The 22,992-nt window shown below is 41.9% G+C and overlaps 2 protein-coding genes across 16 annotated transcripts in view; one reads left to right on the forward strand and one right to left on the reverse strand.

Moving 5' to 3' along the window:
• LOC122622207 (dystrophin) overlaps positions 1–22,992 on the reverse strand; it is a 136,199-nt gene that overhangs the window by 87,660 nt on the left and 25,547 nt on the right. For 11 of the 15 annotated variants that reach the window (XM_043800487.1, XM_043800473.1, XM_043800472.1 and 8 more), the window contains 10 exons: positions 20,931–21,026; positions 20,733–20,865; positions 14,890–15,053; positions 14,698–14,803; positions 2,784–2,852; positions 2,382–2,472; positions 2,191–2,311; positions 1,993–2,126; positions 1,764–1,857; positions 1,620–1,700 (listed from right to left, as the gene is read on the reverse strand). In XM_043800487.1, the coding sequence (XP_043656422.1) occupies positions 1,620–1,700; positions 1,764–1,857; positions 1,993–2,126; positions 2,191–2,311; positions 2,382–2,472; positions 2,784–2,852; positions 14,698–14,803; positions 14,890–15,053; positions 20,733–20,865; positions 20,931–21,026 (1,089 nt within the window). Of the gene's footprint in view, positions 1–1,619; positions 1,701–1,763; positions 1,858–1,992; positions 2,127–2,190; positions 2,312–2,381; positions 2,473–2,783; positions 2,853–3,308; positions 4,876–14,697; positions 14,804–14,889; positions 15,054–20,732; positions 20,866–20,930; positions 21,027–22,992 lie in introns of those variants that run through there. The other 4 variants (XM_043800474.1, XM_043800481.1, XM_043800482.1 and 1 more) reach the window with 2 other exon arrangements.
• Positions 18,014–19,577, forward strand: LOC122622212. The gene is made up of 2 exons (XM_043800490.1): positions 18,014–18,547; positions 18,728–19,577. Exons 1-2 carry the CDS (start codon positions 18,140–18,142, stop codon positions 19,403–19,405), a joined length of 1,086 nt encoding a protein of 361 aa, XP_043656425.1. The 5' UTR covers positions 18,014–18,139; the 3' UTR covers positions 19,406–19,577.

Consider the following 22,992-nt stretch of genomic DNA (forward strand, 5'->3'; position numbering starts at 1 on the left):
AAAACTAAAAAAGTGGAGACTTTTTCTTCCCCATATAACCAAAATAAATAAGGTTTGGCTGATTGAGCCCTAATTCAGAAATGCGTCTGCGCATTGAATATTTTGTTGGGAAACTGAATAATAATGGGAACAATCCGTGTCCTGGAAATTATCCTGTATTTTAACCAATGTAAAAGCTTTCAATGAAAGCTTTTCAAAGGAAACGGATGTTTGAATAATTTTTAAGAATATGCTACGAACCAAATTGGGGAAGAATTTAAACATTATAAATATACAAATCAGTTACCACTTCTTTAAAAACTTATTATAAACTCCTAAACTAACTAAAGAAATATACGTTTTAGGAGTACGGTTGGCTATAAAAAAACATTTGCAAATCGCTCATCGTAACCTCGTCAAATCTTTAACCTCCTATCGCAAAAGTGAACATTTGAACCATTAACAAAAGCAGTAATAAATAAATGGTAATTGAATAGAAAATAGGAGGAAAGAAGAACCGGAAAGAACAATGCCACAGACAAAGCGGCGAATATTGAAAAGAAAAGCGCCTTAAAATAATTATCTTAAATAGGCGAATGTAATTACAACAAAGAGGCAGGCGCTCAAAACAATGAAAATGGGGCTGGTAATGACGCCACGCCCCCACCCATTTTCTTGCCCACCCCCCTTCGCCAGCCATTCAAATAAACAAACAAACAGACGCCGCAACATCACTTGAGAAGCGCGCGCCACACCGAACACTCGAGAATATTGAGAGTGGTGCCAAAAGGGGCAGGGTCGGAAAATAGGGAAATCGCTAGGCCAATGGGTGGGGAAAGCGCTCCCAGATGAGTGTCACTGATAAGTGCATCCAGCAAGTGGGCAGAACTCATTTGTGGCCACAATGCCAATTCTGATTGCAACTGCAATCGAGACACTGAGTGCTCCGAGTGGAATACTTTGTACGGTTCCGCTTTGGAGTCGAATTTGTGTACGGATTGGGCTCGTAATGGGCCAGTTCAAGTGGTTCAAACTCAGCCCTTGATCGGCTACAGTAAATTAAAGCGGTTAATTGCTTCCGCTTATCGAAATAGATAAAGGGAATACAAAAAACTGAAGAAAAACTTTTTAGGAAAAACCAAAGGGAATCGATCGAACATCATTTAAGGTTCAATAACATGGTTATAAGCGGCGAATAAGAAGTTTATAAGGAGGCATTTATCTGTCTAAAAAGTTGGACTACTCTTAAAATCATTCATTCAGTGATTATGTACTCTTTAAGAAGATCTCTCGTGGGCCTGTTGTCTATATAAAATACAGTAAATACAAATACCTAACTTTAAAAAATGTCTATTAAATATTAAATAATTTCTTCGTATTCACATACAAAATTCCCTTTGTTTAGCATCACTGCATCCCATGACAGCTCATCATCTTTCGCAGTTAATTCGCAGAGGGAAAACCAACAAAAGCGAAAGGCAATGAACTTTCCACGGAAAGGAGATTGCTCTTTATACTCTGAATAAATCTTTCAAGTGTCTTTCAATTGTTGCAGAGCAAATATATCATTATGTCAGCAGCAGGGTATATTTAAACGATTCCAGAGATTAGGTCGGCGAACGATGAAGTTGCACACTTACCTTGAACATTAATGGATTGCGTTCAATGTCAGACTCAGCGTTTTCACAAAGTGTTTCCGTTTCCGAAAGAAAAGCAAGGAACTGCCAGGGGGTATAACACATTAAAATTATATCTTTAATATGGTTGGTAATGATGAATCTTACCTGATCCATGGCTCGATCAAAAGACTGAAGGCTATGCACCGCTGCATGCAGTTGCTTGCCGCGATTGATGACTCCGCTATTTAAGTTAGCATATCTGATAATGAGGAGAAAAATCGGTTAAAAAAGAACATATAATTGAAATCCAACGAATTTCTACTTCACAAATTCCCACATAACTATCGATTACCCTTGGAAATCTATTTGTTGCCCACTATTTCAGGCGACTCACCGTTGATTGATGACCTCCGTCATCTTCTTGATCCTAGTGGTATCATCATTGGGATAGACAGCAATCAGTTTCTGGGTAAGCTCGTTGAAGATGTCAAAGTGCTGCTTGTTCTGGTGCAACTCCGCATGGAAGGACTGCCAAGGAAATAAGAGTGGGTGTGAGAAGTACCCAGTTTTGATGGCAGTTACCACCACATACCTTCTGCTCCTTCTGCTGGGCCTCCAGGATGTCGGCTGTGGTGGCGATAGTTCCCATTCGCTCGGCACGCTGCTCCATGCGGGCCAGCCATTTCTCGAGCTCCAGGCGCTTGGCCTCGAACCTGCGGTTAATTTGAGATGGTGACAGGGGGTTAAGTGGTCGGTCGGCGGTTAAGAGGTGTGAAAACTTACCGCTGTGAGTCGCTCAGCATGTTTTTGAGTTGGGCAGCTCGCTGCAGGACACATTGTGACGTCTCATCCCAGTGTTCTCGCAATCGGGTCACTGTTGAACAATTAAATATTTATTATTTATATTTGTCCGTTAAAATCTGATCTGTTATAGTTAAATAAAACCATATTAAATGTCAATAGTAAACAAAGATTAGCCAGAGTTTATCACAGTTCTCTTTGGTTTATTGCCCAGCCATGCAATTTAGTAGGTATAATAACTATAGTTAGCAGTTTGCTTTGTCAGCTCGGCTGGTTCAGGGTCGTGTGTGTGCTGTTATGGGTTAAGCTTCAGCCCTGTGCGGGAGGCAGGTTGGGGTTAAGTGACAACACAAACACACTAGCTATATCCTTCGGTTTGGTTACCTTTCAGACAGCAACGCATATAATCTAAGTCCGCTGAACAGTGCGGTGCTAGGGAAAACTGTTTCAGTTCTACGAAGTCGAGGATCAAGAAGAAATAAATAAATTAAGCAATCGTACAGAAAGAGTAGGAGGTATTCAAAAATAATCCAAATAGGTTTAAGAATAAAATGAAATTAACCAACATCCACATATCAATATGAAAATATCAGCCAAATATTATATGGTAAATTCAACATACATATATAAACTCCCTAAAAACTTGACATATGTTTATAGCACTACAAATATATAGCACTATTTAAATCTATAAAGATTTTGGGGTTTACGTATCGGTTTTTTTTTTTTGGGATTGCGTGTGGTATAGGTTTAGCTGTACAGTCCTTCCTCTCTTATGCTCCATACAAAATCTGGTATGCCTATTGCATTACTTAAGTTAAAAATCCCATTTTGTGTAAAGTGTTTATGGGAATTTGGCTGATAAACGTTTCTGGGAGAAGTTAAAAGGAAGCCATTTGGAAACCTTACCCTGAATGCCACCGCTTGAGTTCTGGGTGAGCTGGGTTTCGTCGTGCGAGGACCTTCTGCGCATGCGCAGCTCCTCCCGCGAAAGAGCCCCACTTCCGGCAGACACTTGAGCGGCAGCAGCTGCAGCGGCCGCAGCAGCAGCGGCAGCGGCGGCCCGCGACTGCGCCTGATGTTGCAGCAAGGCGGCGGCGGCAGCGGAACCCGGCGATTGGCCCATATTGTGGACCACCTGTGGCGGTATGTTGCCCAGCAACTGCTGACGGATCTGCTCGCGAAACTCGCTGCTCAGCGGCATTGGTGGTTGCTGCGAGCCGGAAGTCGCGGAATTTGCCACCGCATTTCCGGTGGACGAATTGCCCACGCCACCACCACCACCACCTGCAGCAGCGGCAGCAGCCACGGCATTCAAATTGTTCTGAAAGCGATGGCGACTATATTGCAGCTCCAGGGGTAAGTTCCGATCCAGGGAGCGCATGTGGTGCTCAATGGTGGAACGCATGGATTGCTCTACCTGGGAATTGGAGCTGGATGAGGAGGAATTATTGAGCAGGGATTGCTGCTGGGCCTGGGCCCTCAGTTGTTTCAGTTCCTCCAGGGACTGTCGCGAGTCACCTGCTCGTCCTTCGTCCAAGGATAGGTTCCTTTCGTAGTTGGCCGTTCTGAGATTCACCGAACCACCGCCCAGATGCCGAGCACCTGCCGCTAAGCTAGCCTTGAAGCTTAAATCGAAATTGTTTTGGACTGCAGCCTCCATGTTCCTCAGATTCATCTGCTCCTGCATGGCCCGTTCCATGTTGCGCAAGCCACTCTCAATTCCTCGCAGTGCATCCTCCGATCCGAACTCCTCTGTGGGCGATGCAATCGATCGCTGGTTGATCTTCTTTGCCTCGCTGGCTCTTGTGGGCGCTGGCGAGGGTACGGGATTCAGGCCATTCTTGGAGCTCTGTTCGCTGAGGGCCGCCACGGCGGATTGGAGGACCAGTGGCGGCGGTGGTGGTGGCATTTCAAAGGGGTTCGAACACCGTCGAGCGGCCATTCCCTCTGCGGAAAGAGTTGAATGTTTTTCGGGGGGTGGCGGCGGTTTATCCTTGAACTTCATGCCCGCCAATGGGGAGCTTTGTGCTGAGTTCTGAGCCGAGCTCTGAGTGGAAGCGGGTTTCCTGGGCAGCGGCGGTGGTTGCCTCATGGTTGGCGGTAGTCCTGGCACCATCATCGGCTGTCCATCGGGCATGCTCTTCAGGCTGTGACGTTTGGGGGGTATTTCCGGCGGTGCCGCACGATCGCTGGCACCCCTGGCGGGGATTGCCGGGACAGGACGACTTTGGGTGGGCGGCAAGGGGGGCGGGGCACCTGTTTTGTGGGCCGGCAGCGTGTTATTCGCATGCTGCTCCTGTGATCCCTGCTTCCTTAGCAATTGCTGTCCTCTGAGTGCCGCCTGGGCTGCCAGTTCCGAGTTAATGCGAGGTATCTCGGGTGCGAGTTTCGGTGCATGTAAGCCGGAATCATCGCCACCCAAAGTGGGCGGGATGGGGGGCGGTGGTTTGGCAGTCATATCGATTTCCACACCTCTTCACAGCCTTGTGCGTTTAAAGGATATTCCCGTGTTTTTATGTTATATATTTTGTGTTGTTGGGTTTTCAGGATTTAACACTTCACTTGATTTGCATTATCACGCTGCGCATTATGTGCGTTGAAATGTTCGATTGGCCAGCAGCTCTTCACTCAGTTATAGCCGGAATAAATTTATAAAAAAGCGTATAAAAAGCGGCACTGTTGACATTGGTAAAACGTTGAATGTTAATGGTAAACACAAGCTCCACCTATCTCTCTCTCTCTTTCCCTCTCTCCCTCTCTCGCTGTTTCTCTCACTTTCTTGCTCTCTTTTAGATTTGAGTTTGTTTATAAAACGTGCCGGAAACTTAACACAACCAACTACCGCAAGTAAATACTCCAAAGAGCAAAGCAAACAAAAGAGAGTGCGAATAAAGCTCTTAAATTCGCACTTCATTCGCGCCATCTTCGCAACTTTCTCTCTTCACCGCACTCACACACATTCAATTCTAGATTTTCACCACACTTTGCGCATTTTCCTGCGCCGGCTGTTTCACGTTGCATACTTCTTGGCGCTGCGTGCTTTGTCCGCATATACGAACAGTGGACACCAACTAATGGGTACACTGTCCTATAATAAAATGTGGCACTTCTGATGCTTACATAACTTGAAATTTAATATTTTCTAAGCTAATAAATTATATTACTATTATATTACAAATCTAAGACTCAAACGAATGTTTTTGAATACGATGCACATATTATGATTTTCAAGAAAAGAGCCCAAAGCTAAAACCATTTTCAAAAGGATTTCGTTTATTGTCCGGGCTTTTGCGTAAATCTCTTGAAGGGGGCAAATTAAGTTGGCCACACTTTTCTGTCTCCCGAGGAAGAAGGCGATTATTTAAATATTCCTATTATGGAAAGTATTATTTTATTGATCTTAAACGTTTCTTAGTGAAACTTGTCGATTGCAAAGACATTCTGGATTATCATATTCCAAAGCATACTTTTAAATAGCTCTATAGGAAATTTCAAGGGAATGGGAGTATCTGTGGTACAAATGCCTTTCCCATATTTCATATTTCAATCCTATCGAGTGTCTACTGCATTTTTCTTGGCTGGCCGTTCCGCATACGAAATCGGGGAGCTACTGGCAATGTTTTCACGCATTTCGAAGGCAGCCCTGCTGCATTTAACTTTTGGCACCTGCAACAACGCAAACGCAGACATGTAGTGCGCTTTATTGTGATACCCAGGCCCCCGTCTGCTTTCTCCTCCTGCGGAAAAGCCCATCCAGGCACTTCCTTGGTGGCAGGTGCATTTAACTTTGGCCACAGACACAAATACAGACGCTGGCACACCGAGGAACAAGTGCAGACAACAATGTCGGGACGATGGCCATTTGGCATACGGGGCATTTTCAGTTTCCACTTGTGATTCTTTTGTTGCCCGTGTGCCTCTGTTGCATATTCAACCCAGCTCAACTGGCTGTCATTGCAGCAGCAGGGGCAGTGGCAGTGCCAGTGCCAGGACTAAAAACTATTATCCTGACGACCCCTCCTGGCAACTGAAGGTTCCAGAGTCTTTCCTTCCTTCCGTCAACGACTCACAGTTAATAGCTTTCTCGCCGTAATTTTTACGGCCGCGCCTGCCGGCTCCTTGATTATGCATCCGTCGCCAGATCTATTTAATTTATGACAAAAGTTGATTATTTAAAACTTCACTCGCAGCTGGAGAAAGTTTCTTTGGTCCCTTTTTCGACTGCCTCACAATTGCACTCAATTAGCTGGAGGCTTTTGCAGAAAGTTATGTAAAGCGGATTAGCGGGCTGTGAAATGACAACTAATGGAAATGGATAGTCAAAAACTTCTGGCAGATTGCTGATTTGTCCGGAAAGTAAATAAAATATGCCAGCTATCCGAAATTAGGTACGAAAAACTAGTCCATTTTGTGGAAGTTTTCAAATCGTTTTCAGTTACAATACATAAATTGATCAAGTTGTCAAGTTTTCAAATCGTTTTCAGTTACAATAAATTGATCAAGTTTTTTCGCCATTATAGTTCCAAATAAATACCAGAAGTAAATAACTAATGCTTATTTGATTTGCCTATGTCATCAACCTGCTATCTATCAACTATCAACTGCATACGAAACCCATGAATTAAGTATGTATAATTCCTCAAATCGACAATATGCTCCACATTCGGTCGACAACCAACTTGATTATCCCAATAACAAATACGTTTTGCCGGCCCTTCACAAATAAGGTTCGATAAATTCAATACCCAATGGCCCCTTCTCCTCCTCCTTCCACTTTCGTTGGCTTTTCTATTTCCTAGCCATTCCTAATAACGCAATAATGGCTTCGATAATGAGAGCAATTTTTCCACGACACTCGATTGACACATCCATTGTTCTAGGCCCCACCAATCATTAATCATATTTCCCCCGGCAAGTGGCTTTACTCTCAACGTCCAGACAATTCCGACAATTTCTCATTTTAAGTTTTCAGCTGAGACTTGGGAAAATTTGCTTATAAATAGCCAGAAAGCATGCTATGCGATGAAACTTCGGCGCTCTGCGTTGGGGAGGTGTGGCTCCAAAATGGGGTCGGTGGTTGGGACTTGCTGGGACCAGATAGATAAACTATTTTTATACAAGACACGTTTTCTGCCATGAGATGCGGGCGATACAGGCGTATGAAATGTTTGACTGCTCCGCCTAAAGTATGCAATCAAGTTCTGAGTTCAGTTGTGGCGCTTGTTGATGAAATATCCTTGTATTTGTTGCTCAAGTTATTTTATAAGTTGCTGTGGTTTAAGTTTCTGCCGTGGCCGGAGTAGTTTATAGGATACACAAATCTGTATGCTCAGGATTCAATGGATGTTCTTCTGGAGGGTAAACCGTTTTATCTCCCAACAAAATAGGTCTGCAGTCGAATAGTGCATTTAATTTGAAATCAACTAAAAAGGCCTTAAGGCAATAAATTAGTGGAACCAGAAAACTGATAGAGCTTTAATTACTAACGAAGATTTCTAGTAGGATGCATATTAAAAGTTTCATACATGATGCAAAGTATCCTGTTAAATACTTCAACAAATTCTAAGCAAATTATGGATTCATTAACTATAAAAGTGTGTAATTAATCCTCATTCGACAGTAATTTCTGTCAGTGCAGTTGTTGCGCTGCTTGTTGCAGTAGTTTTCGTTTTATTGTTTTAGTCCTTGTTGATTTTTGGCATTGGAGGAGCTCCAAGCCTCGTTGTTTTATTTTTCTTGCTTTCTATTCGCTTCTTTTCGCAAGCGTTGCTGTTTTTGTGCTTCGCATGGAGTGGACTCCAATGAATTCCTAGACGCACACACACACGTACGCTCAAGCACACTCGTGCGCACACACACACAGAAACGCGCTCGCACGCCTTAAGTTATGCTTCACATTTTTTTTGCTGCTCTTCAGGCTCGTTCCGTGTAATTTATTGAAACACATTCATTTCTCGCTATGATGTGGGCAACAACAGCAAATGCAAAAGCAAAAAGCACCGCCATCGGAAACACGCCCACTTTATTTATCCATTTGTTGTTCGTCTGCTTTGTGTTTCGCATAAGGTTGGTTTATTGAATATTTATATGCAAATTGCGGATGATTTCGTGAGTGTAGGGTCTTTTTTCCGCTCTTGTTTATCCTATTTGATTATTCATTTGTAATGGAATTTCATATTTATCTATAATTAATTTCTATGGGTTTATGATGGGCTTGTAAAGTGCTTTTTGTAATTTATATAAGCGTTTAATGGCAATGTGGATTAAATTTGTTTATTCGGGATAAATAATTATATGAATTATTGTACTTGGTAGGTGTAGGCACTGGAATAAATCCAATAACAATATTATATTTGTATGGACTTGTGATTTTTGAATTTATTGATTGCTGAGCCCATTGAAGCTTATTTTTATATTAAGCCATAGAAGAATTTTGAGTTGAATGAATGAATTATTGTATTTTCACGGATTTTTCCATTTATTCATTCTTGACTCATTTATTTGAATAAATAACAAGTACTGTTTATTTTGCCTGCGAATTTCACGTTGTTTTCGTTATTTTTTTCACAGGACGCTTTTCCCTTTTTTGTTGAACAACATTTTGCGGCTTTTTGCCACCCTCACGTTTATTGATTTACAAATACGGCGGAGAGAGAGCGAGAAGGGTAGAGCGGGCGAGCGAGGGAGAGAGCGAGAGGGGAGCAGGGCAGGGCAATAAGCCGCCGCAGACACAAAACTTTAAATGCCGTTTTGTGGTTTGACTTTGCTTGGCTTTGGGCTTGCTAGCCCCACTAAAACTCTTGCACACACACATTGGCTCGATTGGTTCGCTGGCTGAGCCAGAATATGTTGCATTTACACCACAATTTCTTGTTTATATTTTTATATTTCTGCCGGAAGCTCTTACGCGACGCGCACCATGCAGAGAAAACGTGAATGGCTCCACGGGACTACACGGAATGGATATGGATGTGGCTATGGCTATGGAGGAGTTTCACAACCGTTTGTACGTAGTCAGAGCCAACGAATGTCCTGACGGCCTGCTCGCAGCACTGCGGACCCCCAAAGCGGACAAAGCGGACAAAAAAGAGAAACAGAGAGAAAGAGAGAGAGAGAGCGAAAGTCACGGCGTAATTTCAACACGGAGCCGCTTTTTGTCGAGCTCTCCAAAAGAGCGGCAACCACCCGACCAGCAACCCCCAAATGGGTAAACAAAAGGTGAGCGGCCGAAAGGGGAGCGCTCTGGTGGGGCGAGGGGTGGGGGATAGGTGGGTGACAGAGCAACCCCAAAGCGAGTTTACTAGCAATGCACTGGGAAAAATGTACTAGGCTGCTGACACTTCAGCAGGGTATTCCTGTTTTCCACTGCTATGAAAAATATAAATCATTTACAGAATATCTTTACACCCGAAACTCGTACAGGAACGGGTATCTGATAGTCGACTAAAGCGTTCCCCCTTCTTCTAAATTAGATATCTGAGTAGTGCTTTAAATGTATTGTAGTGATGTAGTGTTGTTTTTTCCCGCAGTGCTCACACCCACCACCCCTTGTAACCTTCCTAACCAAACTTTCTCCCGACTTCCGCGAAGCTCTCTGTGTATATTGGGTTCACCGGCATTCCGTCAGTTTTGTGCTCTGATCCGGCTGCTCTCCGGATCCACTGGCATTTGTTTTGCTAGGGCTCCGTGGGGAGCATGCGCATGGCGATGCGATTTAGCCGGAAGACATTCAACCTTCCTGCCACATGTTGTGCGTACGTCTCTGAACCTTGACAACTGATAAGGATTATTTTTGCACAGGGTTGCGGCAGCAACCTCCGCACGAAAGAGAGCGATATACTCGGGCAGAGAGGGACGGAACGCGAGGGGATTGAGCGGTTCGTTGTGCCATTGATGGAATTTGATGTTTATGTTATTGTGGTCTTAGATGTAGATTTTCTTTTATGGGTTGCGCAGTCGGGAAAAATGCTTGGTGTGCATTGGCCTTAATTAGTTGAAGAAAAAATGAGAGGAAAATGAAGGGTGGCGGAGGCTGTCGGGTGATAAGAAAGCCATTAATGGGATTGTGGGCCAAGAAACTAGCTGCAGAATTAGTTCAAAGGTCGTTACCGAGAACGCAGAACAATATTTCAGTTGAATGCAAGGTGGATTTCCATAGCTTATTTTAAACAGAATATATCCTTTAGTTCTTATAAAGAAACAATTGTATATTGAAACAAATTTTTATTTAAATGCACATCTAGTGCGGCATTGAGGAGACTGAAGGAGCCTCAACTTCATTGTTATACCCTTTGGGACCCAGCAAGTGCAGCCTTTTAATGAATTTAATTAAAATTCATTAGACAACGAAAATTGTTAACGACATTTCGGTCATATGAGATGCCCAGAGGAAAAACAGAGACAGACAGACTGAGAAGGAGCAGGAGAAGTCCAGGTCCGTGTCCAGGACACGTAGTCGGTTGTGTTGGCCCAGGACAATTTGCGTAATGAGTGAGTGCATGGGGTCCACACCTTTTTCTCCGCTCGCATCCTTTATCCCTCCCTGTTTGCAGTAGGGAACTGGAATTTAATTTTTCTGCAGCTGAAAGAGGAGCACACAACTTGGCTTCGCCCCAAGAGAAGTCTGGGCAAGATGTGCCAGGACACCCAAGGGCATTTGGGGTGACACAAACACAGACAAACACGCACAAACAAACAATGGCACACACGCACCCGCACCCGCCCCCGCACCCGAACACACTTTTTAAAAGTTTCCCCGAAGCACCTATAACCTGCAATGTTTAGACAAATTTTCCGCATACTTTCGTTGCACAAAAAAATTTGTTCGTGCGCAAAACTATTTTAGCGAAAATAACTTACAGGGCTGAAAGGCTAAAAACGCTCAAAAGCCGGAGCTAAAAGTCTAACAACCATGACAATAATTTCACTTAATGCTTACTTAAATCCCTCGAACGAGGTGGGCGTGGCAAATAGGGCGTACCGGGGTGCCTTTGTGTCATAAAAGGTCTGAGGTTAAGCAGCCATAGGAGAAGCTCTGCTTCACTTCACTTTTTCGAGTAATTAAGAGAAGAAACAAGACGCGGAAAGGCGAACTCAGCGAATGGCGACTTTGGATGCCCTCAACCTAATTAATAAATACTCAAAGAGGAATAAATACTAATAATGAATATTAATGCCCACACACAACTATTTGAGTTACCTATTATTGGCTCTTAAAGCCGAATAATTTAATCAAATTACATTTTTAATTAAACACCGTATTTCACAGCTTTAAAATATAGCAACGGAGATGTGATATTATTCCCTTTTAAGGTCATATGGTAAGACTTCTTGATATACAGTAAAGGTTCCTAATAACCGGCAGTTTAGACAGTTACTGATTGAGAATGGGTTTTCTTCATACTATACATTTAATAAATATCATAAAAGTAAAGCCGTGTATTTTGTATTTTCATGTAAATGCCAGTAATATTTTATCGTTATTTAACCATTTATTTATTTAAAACTAACTTCCAAAATCAGCTACTAAATGCATCTTTATTTTTCAAACTACTTTTTCCGACTGTACGAGCTAAAGCAACGAACTTCTTGAAAGCGCAGACACAAGCCAGGAAGCTATGCCAAACCATTGAAAAGAAAGCGCTCGACTGGGGGAGAACCAACTTTGGATAAGGAAGGGTTTTTGCGAATGCGAGGGAGGGGGTGGACTGCCTTATTTGGGGGGTGGGCGGCACAAGGGGGGCAGGCCTATTAAAGCGTGTAATGGCGTGAAGCGGGCGTGTGGAGCGCCAAAACACAAGGAAGGGGTGGGTGTCCTGTGAAGTTGAAGGCGTTTGCGAGGCGAAAGGCTGCAATTAAAGGCAATTTGGGCGCCAGAAGGGGCAGCGGCATAATGTGGGTGGGACGCCACTGAGCCTGTGCTTGGCCAGCTGAGTGCGTTGTCCTTTCAGATAGTATGCTCGCAGCTGGGTTGTTGTTGTTGGTGTTGCTCTGTTGTGGCAGTTGTTGGCCAAGTTGCAGCAACAGCCGCTGCACTGAAATTGCATGTCAAAGACAGATTTACGAGCCAACCTCAACGCACGCACACACACGTACACCTATTCGTTCGCCCCCATCGGTGTGGGCGGGTATTTTATTTATGATAAGGACTTTGGGGTCATTCGGGTTGGCGAAAAGTTTGTGCGACTTCTGGCCCTAAAAAGAAGGGAAGGAGAAGCGAAAATAAGGTGCAGCTAGACGGGGAAAAAGGAAAGAGACAAAGCGTCAACGAGATAATGAATAATGGCTTAATTAAGCCCCACTTTACGAAATACGTAATTAATTGGAGCTCTTTGCTTCATTTCCAACCACTTTTACAGATAATAAACTAGGCCTGGCTGCGACCAGTTTTTCGTGGAAATCCTAAACGGTATTTGAAAAGCAAATTGAAATACAATGCCGCCCAATGGTCATATTTTTAGCTTGGCTCTTAGCCAAACTCAGATGGAGGCAACTTTGAAACATTCAACAACTTAAAAATGCTCTATACTCCATTATGTAGATAAGTAAACACAAATGCATAAAATAAAGTACTCAAATCATTAATAATAGATGGAAATATATAATTAAAAATATCTTATAAATAAAAACCAAATTTAAAAATTCAGAATGATACTAAATGGGATCCTTGTCATATTTGGTAATATTTGAAATAAACTTTTATAAAACTTTAGCTGTGCAGCCTAAACAAGAGCCAAATTATAATGCGGACTATTTCTTGCCTACTTAATAATAATAAAGTATGTGCAACTGCACAGCACACAGCTTTGCAAAGCTCAAAAAGCAAAATACACTTGCTGCAAGCAACTGTTGGCATCTCCATTACAAAAGGCCCAAACAGACACACACATATACACACTCGCAGAGGCAAACACACACTTATAGCAGGAAAAAACAAGGCAGAAATGCACGTACAAATGGCCGAGATGAGAGAACGTGGCCGACAAGTTACAAATGTTTATGACAAACCAAACATCATAATAATGTGTAACAAGCAGTGCAGCAACTCCCAGCTCATCAGGCTCCTCCAGCCCCCAACACCCCCTGGAAATGTAACCCCGATCCCAGAGAGCATGAAAATATTTCAGTTAGCATCCTGCTGGCTGGATATTTTCCCATTTTCCCCGCCGGCTGCCTCGCTTGTCAATTAAATGTCAACTGGCATAAATGTTGCATGCCGCTTGCTCAACTGCCACATTAAAATTCCGCAGAGAAAAAGGCAACAAAAATCAGGAGAGTGAATGAGAATGAGAGTTTTCCCTCGAAACAGTGCTCTCTGCCAGCAGCAGCGTGTGCTCTTAATTCAGTGGCTGTCAAACTGCAGGACTCACCACGACCTGAAAGTATGCAATCATTTGTTTAACAAGCAAGCGGAACTCTCTTTTGTCAACCCCCTTTATACTTTTCTGGTCTCTGTGTGAGTATTTATTCGTGACATTGTTTTGAGTCAGTCAGATTAAAGAGAACTCTTCGAATTGAAACAAACTGAAACAAACCGGCTACCGAGGTTCACGGCCCCTTTATGCAAATGTTGACAGTCCTTTAACCACACTGCCTCCTTTTTTCTCGCCCGGATCCCCTTCGAAAACATTCCCCCTGACTGAGTTAGCAATTTTAAGTGGCCATCCGTTGGCGTCAGTTGCTGTTCGGTACAAAACTCATATGTCTCGCTTTTCCCTTCCCGCTTTTCCATTTCCATTCGGCCCCTACCCACATACTTGCATGCAGTTTGTCTCGACCGGCGGAAATTTGTTTGCACCGAAGTGATTTCTGGATTTCGCTAGCGGGGGGTTTTCGAAAAAGGAAATGGATCCGTGTTGTACAGCTATCAGGCGTATCCAATCCCCTTGGCAGCGGAGACAGAATGGCTAACAAGGCCTAATGAAATTTCCATATGTGAGCCAATTTGCAAATTTTCATTCAAAAATTAATGAAGATTCGAAAATACACTCACGAATGGGCAAGATGAAAATCTATTTGCGGAAGTTAAGTGAGTCCAATCAATGCTTTTCAAAAAACAATTACTTTAAAGCAGAGTTGTGTGGCAAGTTGTCATTGTGGTTTGAAAAGTTTCCTAATAAATCTTAAATCTTATACACACTTAAAATCCAAAATATAGCAAATATGTTTATACATAGTGGGTATAAAAGAACAGGGCACAAGATTAATGTTCAGCAGTAAAGTCGCGACCGTAATCGTGGAAGTGCCTTACTAATCGCAATACATTCAAGACCCCCATAGTTCTTAAAGGACTCACCTTTCTCCTGCAGTTGCTGCCGTTTTACGTCGCCTTTGAGCACTTCCGCTGTGTGAACCAGTTCGTTGAGCTGCGGCTTTTTCATTTTCAATTCACGCAGGACTTTCTGTGAACAGGAGATATGATGTGAGAAAAGTGGATATGGGTGTGAGCCAGAACGGGTGTGTTGCACGAGTATTTCATGTGACGCACCTCTTGCTTCTCGATGGCCAGTCGCACTGCATCGCCATCGTCGACGAGCACGCTCTGTATCTTGATCATGTTTTGTTCCCAAGTCAGCCAGTCGGAAATTTGCAGCACCGACTTATCGAAGCTGCCGGCCAACGCTCCAGTACCACTCGGCTCGTTATTGTACTCTGCAAAAGAAAAAATGGGACAAATTGAAATGGGATTGAAAAAAAGAGGAACGAGCGCGGGAAAGGACTTCTTGCTAATTAGCCTGTCCTTTCAAACAGACCCACACAATCCTGTGTGTCGCTGCTGCTGATGGGGCTACTCATTAAACGGCACCAGTTGTGGTTTTGACTCTTCCCGACTGACCACTGCTGGCATTGGTGGCATACTTATTGGGGTCACTGTAGCTTCATATTGAATTATGTATTTTCTTTCTCATCCATCTATTTTTCTTTATTTCTGGTGTTGCTTGCCACTCGTCTCTCGACTTTGTTGCACATTTCAGCAAGAGGCAAGTAAATGAAAAACTATTTCAATGAAGCAAAAGTTTCGAGTGTCTTGGTCGATGGTAGTACAATGGGTTAAAACAAAAATGTTAAAATAAAGTTCCATAAATAATTTGTATCATATAAATTAAATCTCTGGGTCTATTAAATAGAGTGCTTTTGAATTTTAAAACCAAGACATATGGCATACCATTTGGAAAATTTTAATTGGTTTTTTATAGTTTTAAAATATAGTTTTTGCTGGGGAACATTATGCCACGTATTTTCGCCAACTTTAAACGAATATCTAATTGATGTCACCGCAATGAAAGGAAATTACAATGAAGTAAGCTTGCAAAGCGCATCGCAAAATAATATTATTTTAGCCCTGGACTTCAGTTTGATCCCCTGGCCTTTTTTCAGCTTTTCCTCAACTTTTTCCATCAAATGACAGTTTTCAATTGAAAGCCATTCAAAGCAAACCATGGTGCAAATATTTCAGAACTCGAAGAAGTAAAGGAGAAACACTTGAAATACTTGAGAAAAAGAGTAGAAAGGAAATGTAAAGAAAAGCTTAAGTAGGCGCAAAGCAAAGGAACCGAAAGGCGACTGAAAAAATGGGCAGGTGGGCGGAAACGGGCGTCCTTCTGACAGTTATGAAAGTTTCTCCAGGCCTGAGTTTGCCAATAATCCGGGAAAACAAAACCAAAACAAACTAAGCTGAAAAAGGAGGGACACGTTGGATTTTTTTGCTTGTCTGCTGTTTTGGTTTGTAGTTTTCGCAGTGTCCCTCGCAGGATTAGGCCGGTCTGCAAGGACAGGGGATTTCGGCGACAAATGCCAAGTCCAAGGAGGACAGCTAACACGGCCCTGGTCACCAGCGGGATTCAGGACATGGGACACGGAACGCAGGCCGCGTCAAATTGTGGCGTCTGAAAGCATTTGCAGTGAGTGAGCGACTGAATGAATGAGAGTTCCAAGCTCACAAGAAGCTGTTAGGCAAATATATGCACTGAGCAAAAGATTGCAAAACACAGCCTACACACTGCCATTAATGATACATATGAAATTTGAAATTTAGGAAAAAGGTTTTGCTTATTAAGCTGTATGCCAAAGTATGTAAGGCTGGCAAAAATCATAATTTTTAAATCAGAAACATCAGGAAATCATTCTTTTCCAAAGAAACGAAAGCTCATTTATTAATGTATATTTTTTTCTGTGCATATTTTCCCCCCGAATGGAATAAAAAAGGGAACCAGAAAGCAATAATAACATAGCTGACAACCACACACATGGCCGGAAAACACGGTGAAGTAGCAGTGAAACACGTTAAGTGTAAAATTTCTTTTCACTCATTCTGATGAATGTTTCAGGTAGGCTCCATATACACAAACCCCTTTTGCTTTGTGCCGTGCCATTCTCGGGACAGGTGCAAAGTGGTAGAAAATATCATATAAAGAATAAAATAACAAAAAAAAATACACCGAAAAGGGAAAGAGCTGATAACATTCCCTCCATTTTTCTTCCTCCTACGCGCCTGACTTCTATCGTTAAAAGTAAACGGGCTCCACCAGAAAATGTCATAATTCATTAAAAGCCAAAGAAAGCGTGAAATTCTGGGCTCCTTTCCCATTCTCCCTTTCAGTTGTCACTCAACTGAGGAGCGTCCTCTTTATTCCTCAGTCGAGGAAAGACCAGAAAGGGCTTTAAGACAGACACAGTGACATCTTAGCAAACAGAAAAGTCGTTTTAAAGTTCTCATTTTAAGTGATGGATGACCTTGATGGGCTTTAATTTGTTGTCTATATTTTGGGCAATGGTTATCGCTGTTTTTGTATTTACCTAGCAGTAACCCGATTCTGCACCATAAAAATTTATAAAGTAATATTATTACGTTGCTAAAAGTCCACAAATATTAGTAGACTTGATTTTCGCCACTAATTTTCCACAAATTTATATTTTTGAAATGCGTTTTTCCGTTTAAATTGTGTGCGGTTACATTAGGCCATTTTATTTTAATGTTTTATTTTCTTGAGTTGAAATGCGTTAATTTACAATGCCGTTTTTTAAATGAATTATTTCTTCTGTCGTATTGCATTAAACGTATTACTTCCACATTAAAGACTTTTTTACTTCCTTGCCGCTGAACGATTTATTTTCAAATGTTTCCTTCTTTGTGCCCAACAGCTGATTAAAACGGTCAAATCGAATAAAGCGTCGAAAAGCTCAGGACTAATTCTAAAAAAGCTTTAGCAAAGCGAAAAGTTGAATATATTAATCCAGCAATGCTTAAAAGTAAGGTAAATAAATGTAGAATTACATTTGTTTCGATCTTACTTTACCATTATACAAAAAAATCTATTTTAGTTTAAAAAAGCTGTTTAATTGTCATTAAGACTTTATAATCAGTTTTGGGCGTAAATAAAATATATTTGGATAAATAATTACGATGAAATATTTTACCCTATAATCAAAGTTGTCTACATTCATTCATACACGCATAATGTTGAGCGCCATCTATAGGCAGTGCACAACACCAAAATTAGTTTGGCAGCAGCCAGCTTTTGTCAAGCTTGGCAAACATGGCTTTCAAACTGTAGTGTTGGCCATTTTTCGCAGCTCCGTTTCAAACGAAACAAGTTAGAAGAAACTCATCCAATATCATGCTGATTTTTGTCATGTTTTGTTTTTAGAAAACCATATACTCAAAAAGTAAAAAGAAAATCAGTTGAAAAATAAAACAAATTATAAAAAAAAACGTTTAACAAAAAAAAACAAAAGCCATGCGAAATGTGAAGAAAGAGGCATACAAAGAAGATAGGAGTGGAACTAGGAGGCTTAACAACACGATTGTCGGCGACCCAAGTATGATCGACAAGGAATTTTCTATTTTTCTGAGGATACCCAAGCTTAAATTCAAATCCACGGATCCCTTACCCATCTCTTCCAGGGACTATGGGTTAATGAAGTCCTCTAATAAGTCATCTACTCCATATCCTCGCGCGGAGCAAGGAGTGGATGCCAACTTACTAAAGGCTCGCCTCAAAATGCGTAGTGATTTTGGGAATCAAAACCATTCCGGGTTACACAAGAAAGCCGTAAAGCCGGAAAAACCGGAAAAGCCGGAAGATGCAAGCCCAAGTATCAGCGATGCAAGCTCTCATTGGTCGAAACACGCGCATAAGTCGAAGGTAATGTTGGCATGATTCCAAACAAAATTAAGATTTTTATAGCACATTTCGGGAGTATTGTTTAAAATAATTGGCGAGTTCAGTTCAATCCATTTGTAGAGAGCATATTACTTTCCATTGCCAATTGTTTGCTGTCCTTAAAATCTGTCTTCTGTCTTCTGATCTCTACTTTTACTTTAGCTGTCGGTCACCGTAATTCGTCGCCCCTCGCTGACTAGGAATATCCGGGATATAGTTTCCGTTGGAACTCCGCATCCCAAAAAGGGCGTGGCCTTGAATGCCAAGGTACTTGACAGGCGGCTGACCGATTTAGGCGATCTCATAAAAAAAACAACCGATTTGAGCGAACAGCCAATGGTGCACTCCGTTAAGCCGAAGGGGCCGAAAGCGAAAAAGAGGGTCCTTCTGGCAACGCCCGTCGAAAGTCGAGAATCGGAGATTTCGTCCGGAGGATCGCCAGATGAAGAAGTGGTCGGTGGGAGTGTGACCCAGGCCGACTACGACGTCACGTTGGGCTCGATTATAGGGGAATTTCAGGACCCGCAGCTGAGTTTCGCAGAGCGACGAAGGATTTCGCAGGAGGGTGAGTACACCATTGCGAAAAACGGTCGGAAAATGAGCGATGTGATGATGGCGGTCCCATCAGCGGATGAAGAGGTTTTCGACAACAGTGTGCATTTCGCAGAGAAAGCCAGTTTGGAGATTGAGAAGTTTATGAGATCGCAAGGCCTGGTGAAGATATCCAACGATCAGGTTACCATGACCAGAAATCTTACCCGTGCATCGGCACAGCTAAGCCAGGTGGGATCCCCTCATGGAAAGCCCGTCACTACTGGTCGCGAGAGGGATTTCTTGTAGCTTAGCTAGCACGATTGCCAAAGGATGAGAGATTTCCTCATCTGCAGCACTCCTGCTAGTTAGAGGTACAAGGTATTCAGCAATTTGGATTTTGTATTGTGTAAATTGTGGTCAAACTCTTAAAACATGTTAAGGAAATTGGAATAAAACAAACGAATTCAATTAATGGAAACTCCATAATACAATCGAAATGTATACATGTAAAACGATTTGAACGAAGTGAAAGTTTTACTGAATAATTCCTTCTTAAACTTGGCCACAAAACCCCAAGTAGCAGGCATGCGAAATATGTATTCAACAACATATGTCTGCATCTGTTATGGAATCAAGAAAAGGGGTCTACAAAATGGGAAACATGGGAAACATGGGAAGGCCACCCACCTCCCACTGGGTAAGTCAACACCGAAAACATTCACATAAAATGTCAAAAGTGCCATTGACATGGCACATTTGGTATCTGGCTGCCCTTTTCCCAATAAAAACATAAACAAAAAACGGAAATGGTGTAGAAAAAACGCGGGAAACATCGATGTCCTTTGTATTTTTAGTTATTACTGCACCAAAATGCAGTTTACGGAATTTTTTCATTTTTAGTTGCACATCAAAATTTGAAACGCTAAATGTAAATCAACACATAGTTCACATAAAAGTGCACATACACCAAACAGAATTACAATGAACAAAAACTTGTACGTGCTGTTTCAAGAGTTTTCGTTGTTTTGTTGGCCAATGTTCGAATTATTTAGTCAGTAAAAAAAGGGATTATTAAATTTCAGTAATGTGAACGATTGTGTGCAGTAATAAAACCTCAAATCATATCAATTGGGTTTGGTTAATAAAAAAAACCTAAAATGAAATATAGGAATTTGTGTGTATTTTAAATTAAAAATAGAACAATAGCACATGCGTGCTTGAATAATTAAATTCAAATATTTTATAATAAGAGTACGGGAGTATATTCTTTGAACAAGAATGCGATATATTCACAACTTATTTGAAATTACATATTTTCTGTTTTGTGATAGATAATTGTTTATAGATCATTTGGTAAATGTCCTGTGCGTCAGCACTCAAATAAATGCCTTCTGACAGGATGAGCACTCCCGAAAAGTGCTCTTCCTTAAGTTTATCTACTAGACCAAGTCCACTTCGACAGCTTGTCTACATTTAAGCAGTCAACTCGAGTGTAAACCAAACAATTGAAGCCAATTCAACTTGCCGACAATCAACAAGAACATTGCGAACCATTGGCTTAGGTTTGGATGCGATCTCTCTAAGCTTCCAAAGTAAAAGGAGCTATTTCAAACAATTGAGTGGGCAAGCTTACCCGAACGACAGCTCATGGTGGCCGCACTGGATGCATCTGGACGCTCCTTGCCATTGGAAATTCGGGGGCCATTTCTTAGTTCCGTCAACGAGAGCTCAATGGAATCGGCGTGAGCTATCAAATTGTTTTTCGTCTGCAAAATGGCAAGGCATTCACAACGTAAGGGGTTTCAATGGGAAGCGAAGTGTGTGGGCAAACCTTTTCAATTTCGTTCATCATGAGGGGCGTGACCTTCGGCATCTGGGCGTTCTTGCCAATGGCGCTGACAATCACCTGCAAATCGTCGTGCCGCTCCTGCAATCAAAATGGGAAGATGTATTAAAAAGTGCTAAAGAAAGTGAGTTTTAATATTAAAAGGAATCTGCTTTATTATATTAAATGACATTGTGCCATTAAGCTCTTCAAATTCTCTTGAGATTAGAGGGTGCATAATTCAAGAACTGTACTATCTTCTACACATGAGTAGTTTGGCTTGTCAGCAAATCATATTTATAAATTATTTAGAATTGTATTTATTTAAAGTAAATTCTAGTTAAAAGAGAGTGACTAACGGAATATACATAGGTAATTGAAATAAAAGCGAGGTGTTCACGCAATTTTAAAAATTAAATTTAATTGCAAACTGCATTACTGCATATCGACTGAAAATGAAATCGGCTTTAAGCGTCGAGCAAAAGCGCACTAAAGCAGGTATTAATGCATTCGATACTCTTGAGCTGCGGCAGCTGAATAATAAATGTCAGTTCGAAGCGGAAACGGAAGCTGAACAAACACATACACTGGCGAGCGAAATGGCCACCGCTTGGGAGAGGAGCAGCCAACGGCGATTGGAATTCAATTTCAGCTGCAATCATGCAGGGACTCTTTCTCTCTCTTTTCGGGAAAGGAACAAGTGAAGCTGGTCGAGGGTGGGCGGTACGCAGGGGGGCGTGACTGGCGGCGGAAAACCCTACCACCTCTTGAACGGCGTTTGTCAACCAGCAAAATTGCATTTGTGGGTCGTGAATGCAGCGCGATGCAACTGTTGCAGACGATCCGATTTTTGCTGTCGAAATTTCGCTTCGCGCCAAAATGAAATTTCCGCAAAATTTACAATCAATCACTGGGCCAACAAAGAAGCGCCCGCAAACACATCGGAAAATTTGAAAAGATTTTAAAGCTCTGCAACCGCTTTCCAAACGAGACGGTTCGCTACTGAAGAGGCGCAAACAAAAAATGAGGCAAAATAAAAACAAAAGTCCTCATCTCGCCGGCAAAGAGACGAATTTACATGTTTGCCCCTCTTCGAAATAAGTTTTCCCATTTTCAATCTACTTTTCAGCCCCCAAACGCTTCTCTCTGTATGTCTCTTTCCCTCTGTGAAAATACAAAATGTTTTCTATTTTTGATTTCATTTTTCGCTTTTTTGAATCGCTGGCGTTTGTCGCCATGCTCGCTGGTGCCATAAAATCAAACAAAAAACTGAATAAATAAAACATATAAAAATAAACAACAAATGATTGCAGTGATTAATGACTCTGTTGCCCAGGGATGGAACTTGTTGAAAATGTTACATTTATTATATGCTGCGTAGCTGGTAGCAAACAGTTTTTATGAATGGGACTTTCTCAAAAAGTTGTACTCTTACCCACAGAAACTTTTTCTTACACAAGTTTTTTAAATTCCACTTATTGGATACTAGTGTCTGTTTGAATACTTTTACTTAAGTCTTGTTACAAAAAATTATATTTTTCTTGAATTCCAAAAACGAAGAATTAAAGTATGAACCCAAATGCATTCGAGTCCAATACAACATGGCACTTGTCACTAAAACATTTCATGTTTAAATACAGCACTACGTTTAAAGGAACATGTTCATAATTTAATAGAACATGACAACCATCATATCGTCCAACCCTTCAGAACAGACAGCATCCGCAACAAAATGAGCTGCGGCTCAGGAAAAGAACTCTTAAATTTTCTCTTACTCCTACGATCTCTTCTGACCCACTAAATACTACGAATCTGATCCACCGCCCAACTGCATGCAGATGTGTAACTGTGTCAGTCGTGTTTATTTTTGGGTCTTCTAATGGACCCATTTAGCTGTGGTGGCCACTGCCTATAGATTTATAGATGTGTGCCGAAATTCTCAAGAGGGCAATTAACTTGCGGCAAGAGACGAGCGAGTATCGCCGAAAGATGCGACGCTGTCTTCAAAAGGTCCACGTACATGACTAATTGCGGCGATTAAATGAAAGTGATTTAATTGTAGTTTGGA

Source organism: Drosophila teissieri, chromosome 3R, assembly GCF_016746235.2.
Source record: "Drosophila teissieri strain GT53w chromosome 3R, Prin_Dtei_1.1, whole genome shotgun sequence".
Lineage (NCBI taxonomy): Eukaryota > Metazoa > Arthropoda > Insecta > Diptera > Drosophilidae > Drosophila > Drosophila teissieri.

Bases quoted from the DNA above. Each gene is read 5' to 3' on its own strand.
- LOC122622212 (XM_043800490.1), top strand. From the start codon at position 18,140: ATGCGAAATGTGAAGAAAGAGGCATACAAAGAAGATAGGAGTGGAACT. The intron at 18,548-18,727 runs GTAATGTTGGCA...CTTTTACTTTAG, and splicing joins AACACGCGCATAAGTCGAAG to CTGTCGGTCACCGTAATTCG.